Source organism: Cherax quadricarinatus, chromosome 17 (genome assembly GCF_038502225.1).
Source record: "Cherax quadricarinatus isolate ZL_2023a chromosome 17, ASM3850222v1, whole genome shotgun sequence".
In the NCBI taxonomy this organism is placed as follows: domain Eukaryota; kingdom Metazoa; phylum Arthropoda; class Malacostraca; order Decapoda; family Parastacidae; genus Cherax; species Cherax quadricarinatus.
In genome coordinates, this window is record NC_091308.1 from 5,763,811 (window position 1) to 5,777,719 (window position 13,909).

Below are 13,909 nucleotides of genomic sequence, written 5' to 3' on the forward strand. Positions count from 1 at the left end.
ATAAATAAATATAAATAAATAAATATAAATAAATAAATATAAATAAATAAATAAATAAATATAAATAAATAAATAAATATAAATAAATAAATAAATAAAAATAAATAAATAAATATAAATAAATAAATAAATATAAATAAATAAATAAATAAATATAAATATATAAATATATATATATATATATATATATATATACACACACACATACAGAAAACTCGGAGTGTGGAAATTAGGAGAAGGTGTGGAGTTAATAAAAGTATTAGTCAGAGGGCTGAAGAGGGGTTGTTGAGGTGGTTTGGCCATTTAGAGAGACTGGATCAAAGTAGAATGACATGGAGAGCATATAAATCTGTAGGGGAAGGAAGGCGGGGTTGGGATCGTCGTCGAAAAGGTTGGAGGGAGGGGGTAAAGGAGGTTTTGTGGGTGAGGGGATTGGACTTCCAGCAAGCGTGCCTGAGTGTGTTAGATAGGAGTGAGTGGAGACGAATGATATTTGGTACCTGACGATCAGTGAGCAGTGTAATATTTAGTGAAGGGATTCAGGGAATCCGGTTATTTTTATATAGCCGGACTTGAGTCCTGGAAATGGGAAGTACAATGCCTGCACTCTAAAGGAGGGGTTCGGGATATTAGCAGTTTGGAGGGATATGTTGTGTATCTTTATAGGTACGTATATGCTTCTAAGCTGTTGTTTTCTGAGCACCTCTGCAAAAACAGTGATTATGTGTGAGTGAGGTGAAAGTGTTGAATGATGATGAAAGCATTTTCTTTTTGGGGATTTTCTTTCTTTTTTGGGTCACCCTGCCTCGGTGGGAGACGGCCAACTTGTAAAAAAAAAAAAAAAAATATCTTAGTGTGGTTCTTTACTTTTAAATACGTACTTTGTATTGCCTTCATAAGCTCTAATATTTCTACCAGTGCAATAATGAATCCTAACAGTTGTTCATAAAATTTATAACTTGTAGTAATAGAAATTATTTCTTATTTTATATCTTTTAACTAATATTACTTGCTTAAATCTCTAAGACAGCAGGCATACTATCGAGGATATGGTACTATAAATAACAAATGGTACTATGTTCTGCAATCAGCTCTCCTTGCACTGTATCATTTAATCATCTACCCTTATCTCACATATGGGATTTGTGCATGGGGATCAGCAACATTATATCACCCAAGGCCACTAATAACCCAGCAAAAGGCTGCAGTCAGAATGATAAATTCCCACTCCCGACAGCATACTCTACCAATATTCAAAAGTCTAAAACTGCTCACCATAAAGAACATCCATCCTTGCTCATGTGCCTACTACATATATAGAACACTACACTCAAACAAACCCTCCACTCAAACACCTCCTCACCAACCTTAACAGGTCACATGACCATAACACAAGACACATCTCTTTTTGATGTACCCTGTGTCCATATCACACTGTAAAAACTATGCACATAAAGAGCCCCAAAATATGGAATTCATTACCAATAAATACTAAAGTAACTCAGTCTGAACATCAATTTAAGATTCTTCACAAAAACCACTTACTCACCCTAAACTAAATACTCAACATTTAACTTTACCAAACAATCTCCCAATTATCTAAATCTTAAAACTTCAAAACGGGATGCCCAAAGTTCATACATTGATTAAAACTACCTGTAGTATAAATTCCTACCCAAAACATTACTGCCTTACACCCAATTGTAGCATTCTCATACTGTAAACTTCCAACAACTCACAATGTTATATTCCCATAACATAATTGCAATATTTACTATTGAAATTTTTGTAATTTGAGTAAAATTACTGTGTACTATAAATAAAGAAGATGTACAACTTAAACTATGTTCAATTTCTTTAGTATTAAGTAGTCTGTAAGCCATTAAATTAAGTCTGCCCATAATGCCTAGGCATGATAGTGGCTGTCTTTGCACTGCAACTCATTTCTGTAATTTCATAATCTCAATGTAATCTTGCAAGGAAATAAAAATTGTTTGATTGATTGATACTACTTCTAAAACAAATAATGTAGTATTGATTTTTCTATTAGATTTCAAACATGCACATTTATGTAATGATTCACAAACCCTAGAATACATATGCTCTGAGTAAGGTTATTATTCTAATTTTTTTTTTCAACAAGTTGGCCGTCTCCCACTGAGGCAGGGTGATCCAAAAAGAAAGAAAATCCCCAAAAAGAAAATACTTTCATCATCATTCAACACTTTCACCTCACTCATACATAATCAATGTCTTTGCAGAGGCACCCAGATACAACAGTTTAGAAGTATATATAAGATATATATAACATATCCCTCCAAACTGCCAATATCCCAAACCCCTCGTTCCATTTCCGGTACTCAAGTCCTGCTATATAAAAATAACCGGTTTCCCTAAATCCCTTCACTAAATATTACCCTGCTCACATTCCAACAGTTCATTGTGTCCCAAAAACCATTCATCTCCATTTACTCCTATCTAACATGCTCACGCACGTTTTCTGGAAGTCCAAGCCCCTCGCCCACAAAACCTCCTTTACTCCCTCCCTCCAACCTTTTCGAGGACGACCCCTATCCTGCCTTCCCCTACAGATTTATAAGCTCTTCAAATCATTCTACTTTGATCCATTCTCTCTAAATGACCAAACCACCTCAATAACCCCTCTTCAGCCCTATGACTAATACTTTTATTAACTCCAAACCTTTTCCTAATTTCCACACTCCGAATTTCTGCATAATATTTACACCGCACATTACCCTTAGACAGGACATTTCCACTGCCTCCAGCCGCCTCCTCGCTGAAGCATCTACAACCCAAGCTATACAACCCATATAAGAGTGTTGGCACCACTATACTTTCATACATTCCCTTCTTTGCCTCCATGGATAACATTTTTTGTCTCCACAAATACCTCAATGCACCACTTACCTTTTTTCCTTCATCAATTCTATGATTAACCTCATCCTTCATAAACCCATCTGCTGACACTTCAACTCCTAAATATCTGAAAACATTTACTTCTTCCAAACTCCCTCTCTCCAATGTGATATCCAATTTTTCTTTATCTAAATCGTTTGATACCCTCATCACCTTACTCTTATCTATGTTCACTTTCAACTTTCTACCTATAATATACCTTTAATATAAAAATAAAATACAAAAACATTAAAGACAGAATATGAATCAGGATACAAAATCATAGATAATAAATACTTCTGAAGGACAAATAACAAATTAAGGACTCCAGGGTTCGCTACCCCCACAATCTACACTAAATACTCACCTCTAGTGACCATAGTAGGTTCTTCTATCATATATTTTTGCACTCAGTGTAGACCAACTTTGTTTTTATTTGGTTTAAATTAACTTACTTCTTGTGGCTAGTGCCCAATGAAAATTCATGAAGTGCTCAGAGCTTCAGCTGGCAACTGGTATACAATGCACAACTAACCTACAATTTGGAGGTCTCCTGTAGTCTTGTGGCTCTAAGGGCCTTCATTTAGTAGGGCCCTATCACACAAAGATGTAGGGTGCATTCTTAAGCCTTGCCACATGAAGATATGCATTGTGTTACTTTAAAGATGAGTGTACTGGGTGTACTGCTCAGCCTCTAGCTGAGATTGATCAAATCAAAATTGTTTCTTCTGGTGTCTCCAGTGTTATATTTGTCTGTATACAACCTGAAACACCTGTTGTGCAGGAAAAAACATTTGGGCAATAAAAATGCCCAAGTGCTGTACACGTGTCTTAGTTATTGTGGAAAAATTAAATATAGAAGCAAACAAAGTCTGTCTAAAGTATGTTCTGCCATGTAAACCTACAAGAAACTCATATAAAGAGAATGTAGAAGAGTGTCTTGAAGAAGAAAAAGGTAGAAGAGTGTCTTAGGGAACAAAATAGAAGAAAAAGGGTTACCAAGTTGTTAAGAAATGAGATTATGTTAAAATAAAGGAAAGACCATCTAAACTGAAAGCTTACCAATTTAAACCAGAAACTTAACCCATTAACTGTGGCAATTCCAGTGTGTTTGAAGGATAACAATGTCTGGAGAAGAGTCTACACTGCAGGTTACATAGAAACATCTAAGTAGTAGGTTGGTAGACAGCAACTGCCCAGGGAGGTACTAACGTCCTGCCAAGTGAACGTAAAACATGATGGTAGGACTGCTGGTGTCGTTTTTGTCTCATAAACATGCAAGATTTCAGGTACGTCTTGCTACTTGTACTTAAACTTAGGTCACACTACACATGCATGTACAAGCATATGTATACACACACCCCTCTGGGTTTTCTTCTATTTTTTTGCTAGTTCTTGCTCTTGTTTATTTCCTCTTATCTCCATAGGGAAAGTGGAACAGTATTCTTCCTCCGTAAGCCATGCGTGTCGTAAGAGGTGACTAAAATGCCGGGAGCAAGAGGCTAGTAACCCCTTCTCCTGAATACATTACTAATTTTAAAAAGTGAAACTTTCGTTTTTCTTTTTAGGTCACCCTGCCTCAATGGGATATGGCCTGTTTGTTGGAAAAAAAAAAAAAAAAAAAAAAGGAGTAATAACTGGAGAGATTTTAACCATTTCGAGATCTGTGCCATAGAACTATAGGTTTAAGCTCAGTTCACTCAGATCAGCAGTGAGCAGTAACTTTGGGCCTAGATATGAGAGAATGAGTCTATGTGGTGAGTGTACACCCTATATAAAAAATCCTGCCCCATGCAGCACATGGGAAAAAACTGTGACTGTTTTTTTGGTTTAAAACAGCCACTTTGTGGTATACAGTGTATTTATGGATGGTTTTCATTGTTGTATACTTGGTGTCTTTGAAACATTTAACAGAATGGACAATATATTATAGAAACAGAGATGATTCTGATTGGTTTCAGGACTGAAAGTAGATTGAAACCGAGCCCAAAACAGTGGAAATGTTCAAATTTTGCTGATGCTCAAGAGGACATAAATTATGTCATTTGTCCAATACGTGTCCAACTGGGTGGTCTAATACACATTCATAAATGCACTGACACTATTTATACAGATATTGCAAAAAAGCGGTAGTCTGCATACCAATAAATTTTCTATTGTGTGAATAAAATTTCAAAATGGAAAGCAAGTGTAATATAGGAGAGGCCTGAGGACGTAAATAATGAACAGAGGAAATGTTGTTTTAGTGCAAGAAATGTCTACATTATTTATTCTGGACCCTATTTTTAAATTGGCAATATTTTAATATTTTTAATTGTGTGAAATTGGCCAAATTACCAATTTCTGATCACTTTATTGGGTAGCTGAAATAGGTAAATGGGAGGTTTCTTGTACTAAATCAATAGAATGGAAGGAATACTAAAAAAGTAGCTATGAGTTTGGTTGACTGGAGAAATGGAATTGGCCTAAAATATGACTCAAAGTGGATGAAATCGCTGATGCATAAATATCGCTGAGCCCGCTAACTTTGCGAGAGCGTAATTCCAAAAGTTTTCCATCAAATTTCATGCTTTTGGTTTCATTACTTTCAGAAAAAGTTTCTCTAACATTTCATAAGATTTTTTTTTATTTTAAAATTCTTGGACCCTGAGAGCAAATCTTATGTCAGGGGTCTGGACTCCGAAAGGACTGAATATTTACTGCACTGGATGGGTTAAGCTTGAACCCACCGCAAGTGATTGCTAAAACTCACAGGCCAGCGAGTCAAAATCTAATTAGCTTTATAATGGTATTGCATTATTATTTAGCATTATTATAAAAAAAAAAAAAAAAGGAAAACATTCTAACCTCCACGGCGTCGTTGTAAAAGACCAACTGGGGACTTGAGAACTAATTTGTATGGGTCAGTAATGGTCTCTTGGGCTAGTTCAAACAGCTTCGTCAGATCAGTTTCTAGTGCCTGAAATGTAGACAATATTGCTTTTAACAATTTAAACCATATAGCTGAGATATACCTGTAAAGCAAAATATTTGTTACAACATTCACACAGTGTAATAAAAAAAGGTAACTGGGCATTCACTGTATGATGCACACAGACTGAGCTCTTATTTTTTAAAATAATAATGGTTGTTTAACATACTTATAGATGGGGTTGTAAAAGAAGCAAATGCTAGGGTGCTGCGAAAAGAAGGTAGGACTGAAATATGTGGAATCAAATACAAAATGGGAACTGACAATGTTAGAAGAGTTGTAAAAGTTAGTGAACGAATCTGGGAGGGTGTGTAAATGAAGTTGAAAGTGAACACAGATAAGAGTATGGTGATGAGGGTACCAAACAAGTTAGGTAAGATATAACTGGATATCAGACTGGGGGCAAGGAAGTATTATGGAAGAAGTAAATGTGTTCAGATATTTGGGAGTGGACATGTTGGCAGATGAGTATATGAAAGACGAGGTAAACCATAGAACTGATGAAGGAAAAAAAGGTGGGGAGGGGGGGGGGGCACTGAGGTATCTGTGGAGACAAAAAATGTTATGCATGGAGGCAAAGAAGGGAATGTATGAGAATATGGTGGTACCAACACTCTTACATAGATGTGAGGTACGGTGGTTGTGAATGTTGCAGCGAAGATAAGGGCAATGTGTGACGTAAATATTATGCAGAGAATTCATAGTTTGGAAGTTAGGTGGTGCAGAGTAACTAGAAGTATTATCCAGAGGGCTGAGGAAAGCTAAATGAAATGGGTTGGTCATTTAAAGAAGATGGAGCAAAACAGAATGACTTGTAGGGATGTAAATCTGTAGGAGGGAAGGTGAGGTATGGGTCACCCTAGGAGAGGATGGAGGGAGGGGGTAAAGGAGGTTTTGTGTGCAAGGAGCTTGGGCATACAGAAGGCATGTGGAAGTATGTTAGATAGGAGTGGAGACAAATAGTTTTTGGGACCAGACAGTGGGAGTGGACAGCCACTCAAATTTTGTGCTCAATCATTAGAACGGAAGGCATACTATCAAAACAGCTAAGAAACACTGGTTGAATAAGCAATGAAACTGGCTTAAAATTGGACTCAGAGTGAAATAAATGATGCACAAATTGTGCCAAGATTGCTAATTTTGCACCTGTGAAATTCCATGAATTTTCCATCAAATATTGCATTTTTGGTGTCATTACCTTCAGAAAAAAATTCTCTACCATTTCAGAAGGATTTTTTTTTAAAGTGGACACTGATAGCAATATTAATTGTGAGAGTCTGGACAGTGAAAGGGTTAATTTTGAGTCTGGGCAATGGAAGGGTTATTTTTGTGTGTGTGTGTGTGTGGGGGGGGGGGGTCTGGACAGTGGAAGGGTCAATTTCAGGGGGGGGGGGGTGTTTGGACAGTGAAAGGGTTAATTTTGGTGGTCTGGACAGTGAAAGGGTTAATGTGATAATGACAGTAATTTATTATCTCAAACAAATCCTGAAACCATGTCTGTCATCCTATACTGTCCTTGTTCTTGTTCCATCCTTCCTTTCACTTTCATTTATTACAAGAAAGGAATTTTTTTCTTGTATTAATTCCTTTATTTATCTTAAATTGATTCTTTTATTAAACTACTGAATGCCTTCAATATAATATAAACTAAGTATTCCTATTCTCATGTACAGTATGTGTCTCAGTGTCTAATAATTATAAGTTTGTTTGAAGTCTGCATGAAATGCTTTGCATAACAAAGGGCTTTCTATACAGCAGATTATACATGTCAATTACCATAACTGTATAATGTGAAGTATGCCACTTTATACACAGTTATTTTTTTTTTAAGTGTATGTCTAGTTATCACACCTCTGCTTCTTGCAATAAACAGCATTGGCTTAAAGTTCTAATAAACTAGAGAAAAAAATACTTAATAAGTTAGCTAAAACATTATATGACATTAGTGTTTAATAAGCTTACCTGTAGTGCTTGAAATGCTTTACTCTTAATCTTCTTATCAGCATTTAGTTGATATATGGAAGAAAATCCCTCAAGATGAGCTGTGAAATCAGCAAAGTCTCCCCGGCTAAGGCAGTCCATAAGTACAGGTGATGACTGAAAGAGAAAAGTTACACTGGTTCTCTCGCTAACAAATGTGAAAATGATACAAATACATAGTATTTTTTCCACCTCACCAACCATGGTCAACTCTAGAAGGGTAGTGGACCCAGGCTGCAAAGGATGCTACATGCATCCTTCTCCTTAACCCTCTGACTGTCGCGGCCGTATATATACGTCTTACGAGGTACCGTGTTTGACGTATATATACTCATAAATTCTAGCGGCTTCAAATCAAGCAGGAGAAAGCTGGTAGGCCCACATGTGAGAGAATGGGTCTGTGTGGTCTGTGTGCACCACATAAAAAAAATCCTGGAGCATGCAGTGCATAATGAGAAAAAAAAAACTCCGACCATTTTTTTTAATTAAAATGCCGACTTTGTGGTCTATTTTCGTATAGTATTTATGGTTGTATTCTCATTTTCTTGGTCTCATTTGATAGAATGGAAAACATATTATAGAAGTAGAGGTGATTTTGATTGATTTTACTATAAAAAGAACCAGGAAATGGAGCTCAAAGTAGGGAAAATGTTTGATTTTTGCCAATGTTCAAAAGTAAACAAATGATGTCATTGTTCAACAAATGTCCAACTAGCCATTCTAATATGCAGTCATGAATGGGTTGATGTTATTTATACAATTATTACAATATTGCAGTAGTCTGCATAATAGTAAGTCTTCTATTTTTTGTCTGAATAAAAATTCAAAATAGAAAACAAGAGTAATATCAGAGGGGCCTGGAGACATGACTGATGAACAAAGAAAATGTTATTTTAGAGCCAGGAATGTCTGCATTGTTCATTCTGGACCTTATTTTGAAATTGACATATTTTTTAATTTTCGTGAAATTGGCCAAATTGCAAATTTCTGACCATGTTATTGGGTAGTTGAAATCGGTAAATGGGCAGTTTCTTGTACTCAATCGATAGAAAAAAATAGAGTTCTAAAGAAATAGCTATGAGTTTGGTCGACTGGAACAATGGAATTAGCCGAAAATAGGGCTCAAAGTGGGCAAAATCGCCGATTTGTAAATATCGCCGAGGTCGCTAACTTCGCGAGAGCATAACTCCGTCAGTTTTCCATCAAATTTAATTTCGTTTTTTTGGTGTCATTACAATCGGGAAAAGATTTTCTATCATTTCATAAGAAAATCTTTTTTTTTTTTTTTTGAAAATTTGCAACACCAGGAGACACCTCAGGATTGGGGGTTGCGACAGTCAAAGGGTTAAATATGAATGAGAAGAAACAAAATCCGAGCTAGTACCTAGAATGTCTATGAAATTGTGACACATGTGCAACATCTGGGTATCTTTATTGTAGACGTTTTGCCATCCAGTGGCTTTATCAATACAAATTCCAGGACATAACTTGAAGACAGGAGAACTATGTACAGAACATGAGGTAATCAGTCCCTCAACCTAGCAGTAGGTGCGAAGAGCACCACAGTCGTGGAGATTCTGAAGCAGAAGAAAGGCCCCTGACACTTATATAGTAATGTCAGGTGGAAATGGGACAGGTAGCAGACAAGGGCATAGTCACTGGTAGGCGGGATTTCCCATTGGAAGTAGGTCCTACCCAAAGAGATGGGTTAGTTGTAGTAGTCGTGAAGGTTATGTACATGTCCTCAGAATCAAGATTCCATGATGTTGCAGTGTCTGACAGGTTGTACAAGAATGGTATACAATACCGACAAGATGAAATTGAGACACATGTGCAACATCTGGGTATCTTTATTGTAGACGTTTCGCCATCCAGTGGCTTTATCAATACAAATTCCAGGACATAACTTGAAGACAGGAGAACTATGTACAGAACATGAGGTAATCAGTCCCTCAACCTAGCAGTAGGTGCAAGAGCACCACAGTCGTGGAGATTCTGAAGCAGAAGAAAGGCGCCTGACGCTTATATAGTAACGTCAGGTGGAAATGGGACGGGTAGCAGACAAGGGCATAGTCACTGGTAGGCGGGATTCCCCAGTGGAAGTAGGTCCTACCCAAAGAGATGGGTTAGTTGTAGTAGTAGTTGTCGTAGTCATGAAGGTTATGTACATGTCCTCAGAATCAAGATTCTATGATGTTGCAGTGTCTGACAGGTTGTACAAGAATGGCATGCAATACCGATAAGATGAATGTCTATCTTTAATGGTACAAAGTTGAATACTTATCAAAGCGAGTATTATATTGTTATTATCTCTATTCTGGGATACCAATGAAGTTAACATACTTTTAAATAGTGTACAAAAACACATTTACTCACAAGCTAATTCACCACATTATTTTACAATGAATATGAAACAAACTACTGACGGTCACTGACCTAGCCACATACACAAGTTGGAACTCTTCAACTGTGTCCACTTACTAGCTAAACACACAGAGTAGCAAACATGTGTCATTAGTAAGACTGTCTGCATTAACAGGAGCTTTAATGAATACTTCTCAGAGTTACTCTTTTTTTTTTCTTCTACACTTCTTTTCCTGAGGGGATATGGAGGTTTGCCCTGCCCTGGGCATCATACCTACCACAATTCATACCTACTAAAGTCCACGTACATTATTGTAGTGTCTTAATATGTGCAATTAACAATGCCATTCCTACACTGATACAGAGAAATTCTTTTGTGTTTTATATTCCATTTACTATCTCACTGTGAAATTTTACCTTGCATTTACCTTACATTGTTTATATTTGCATAAGTGATTTTTTTACCTTATTTTGTATTATAAGTTACTTTATCATAGACTTTCATTCTGATTTTTTGTTAATAGTAGTCATACCAGTTAATTACATTATTCCTTTCTCACTCCACTGCTCATATCACTAGTGTTTAACTACTGATACCCTTATCTCATCCTTCACTTTCCTAATCCCTCCTCATAGTACATGAATACTGATATTCACTTTGATTTAAATATTCTATTTCATCAAAATGGTAATCAATACTCCTCTGAAAATTTCTGTCTTAACTACAAGTATGTCAAGCAAAAGCTAATCTCAGCAACACCAAGAATATACATATCTGTATTCAGTTATGTTAGATACCTCAGTAGGCACTACGATAACCTCTTAGTGCTCCTATATTATTTAAATGCTAACATCTCTTGTATTATTCTTACTGAAACCCAGAAACCTGGCTTAAGTATGACATAACAGGCATCTTTACCTTACCTGGGTACATAGCCATTCATAACTGCAGGCCTGATCAAATGGGTTAAGGTATTGCCATCTACTACTGTAATGAATTAACATGCAGTAACTCTACATGCATCAGTGATGAATATGGTGAATACAGGTCTCCCTCAACATTCACGTTTTCCACCTTCACGGGCTTCGAACATTCGCTAATTCCCAGCCGCCCAATCATATTTAAAATGTGTCATTACATATGTTTGGAATTGTGGCGGTGGCAGAGTTGGTTTGGAGATAAGACAAGATAGTCCTTCAATATGACACTAATATCAACTCTGCAGCTTATTTATCTATCACAATTCATCTAATATGGCATAATAAACAATGTTAATAACATAGAAACATGACATATACTCTAGAATGAAGGCACATTCTTCCCTCTCTCTTCCTCCTCCACTTTGGTACTCTGCTATGACTTCTTTCTTGAATTCTATAGTTTTTATCATCTTCTTTACCAAAGGGCTGGCACTAGTACAATATTTTATGTTTTCATGTGTTTTATGACTGTTCATGGTTCAATAGGTTAAGGAAGCAGTATTGTATTATATTTCCCTACAATATATTGGGTCACCAAACATTTGCAATTTTTCAACATTCGTGAGGTTCTTGATCCCCTAACCCTCGCGAATGTTGAGGGAGACCTGTATATATTTGCCTTGGTGGGAGACGACCGACTTGTTAAAAAAAAAAAAAATATTTGCTAACTTTGCAACCAGAAATTTAAAGACCCCAATTACAAATGGAACAGTCTACAGGCTACCTCATACTAATATTCCCACCTTTAGCAACAACCTGAAGAACCTAATAACTAAAAAGTACTTAAACAAACAATCGTCTAATACTTTCTGGTGACTCCAACAATAACCTTGTTCAAGCTGAGGACCCTCAAATAGCTGGCTTCTTCAACAGCATGTATATATTTTCTTATATCAGCTATAACTAAGCCAACAAGAATCACTGAGACAACTGCATCCACAATAGACCATATCTGGACTAATGTAATAGATCCCCTCAAAGCAGGAATAATCACAAACAATACTACTGACCACTATCCCAACTTCCTTATAAGCAACATATGCAAGCTACTATAACTCACGAAATCGTAATGTTTTATGACTCTCTGATCGCGGATTCTAACCCCACCCGTGGTATGGCTTGTAAGCTACTATACTTGATACTAGTATGATCTCTTTTCGTCTCCATGATGAGACATCATTAAAGACCTTCACTACAGCAGTAAATGACAATGACTAGCACAAAGAGTTTACTAACAACAGGGGCAATGACAAATAGGTCAATATTTTTTCTGCAGAAAAATAGAAAGCCTCTACAATAGACATTGTTTTTTTAAAATTAAGAAGATCACAGCAGAGACTAAATAGCCCATGGCTAACAAACAGCATCCTCAGGTTCAATGATAAAAAAAAACTATGAAAAACTGTACAGACTGGGATTAGTAACTAAAGAGCAAACCAAAAGCTATGCATCAGTACTTACCACACTAATAAGGAAGTCTAAACAACTGTATTATGCTAGCAGGCTCTATGAAATAAATGGTGATATGAAGACCTAGAACACACACTCAAATCCTGAACTCTTGGAAACTGACCAAAATCAAAGGTACTGTTTTAGCTAAACCCAATACACCTTACATCCAGCCAACAGAAATAGCCAATACATTAAATGATTTCTTCTCTACCAGAGGATCAAGTTTTTCTAACAAAATCCCAAATACAAGCACTCAAGTGAGTAACTACCTTGTTTGAAGTTTTCCAAATTCACTCTATCTGGCTCCAACTAATCTTACTGAGAGCTATGTGATAATAAATTCACTGTAAAACAAGTTAGGTAACTTAGCTCATGTACCACTGCTATTGTTCACAAGAGCAGCTCATATACTGTCACCCACAGCAATATTGTTCAATTAATCATTAGAAACCAACATATTCCTGTCAATGCTCAAGACAGTAAAGATTGCCCCAATACATGGAGGATACCCATCCTACACAAATAACTACAGACCAATATCTAACTTGCCATTGTTATCCAAAATCTTCAAAAAATTAATCTACAAGAGACTAAACTCTTCCCTAGCCTCACTCATTAAACTTAAACCCTGCCAGTTTGGTTTCAGGCAAAATCAAAGCACAAATGATGCAATCATAAAAATGCTGACTTTCTTTATACAGCTCTTGAGAATAATGAATATCCACTGGGCCTTTATACAGACCTCAGGAAAGCTTTTGCTACAGTAGGCCACAACATCTTGCATCTTAAACTAGAACATTATGGTATCACAGGTCATGCACTTTCATATCTAAAGTACTACCTTAACAACATAACCTTGTCAAGACAACTTATCAACACAGGGGTGCCTCAAGGCAGTGTTCTTGGCCCTCTGCTTTTTCTTATATGAAAACATTCAGTCTATATATCCCCCTACCCTTCCTACAGCTGCCTTGTTCATCTGCCATCATGCTCTTCATCTTACCCTTAACTCTTTCAATAATAACTTTACCATACACTTTACCTGGTATACTCAACCGACTCTATAGTTCTTACACTCTCTTTTGTCTCCTTTTTCTTTATTCAAAGGAACTATACATGTTCTCTGCCAATCCTTAGTTACCTTTCCCTCTTTCATACACTGAACAAAAAAACTAACTACTCCAAAACTACATTACCACCTGCTTTTTACATTTCTGTCTTGATGCCATCAATCTCAGCTGATCC

At 36.5% G+C, this 13,909-nt stretch overlaps 1 protein-coding gene across 2 annotated transcripts in view; it reads right to left on the reverse strand.

The window, feature by feature from the left end:
- The window catches only part of LOC128686398 (Mediator complex subunit 1), an 84,783-nt gene that overhangs the window by 39,734 nt on the left and 31,140 nt on the right, over positions 1 to 13,909 (reverse strand). For both annotated transcript variants that reach the window (XM_053773303.2, XM_053773304.2), the window contains 2 exons: positions 7,850 to 7,984; positions 5,764 to 5,875 (listed from right to left, as the gene is read on the reverse strand). In XM_053773303.2, the coding sequence (XP_053629278.2) occupies positions 5,764 to 5,875; positions 7,850 to 7,984 (247 nt within the window). The remainder of the gene's footprint in view (positions 1 to 5,763; positions 5,876 to 7,849; positions 7,985 to 13,909) is intronic.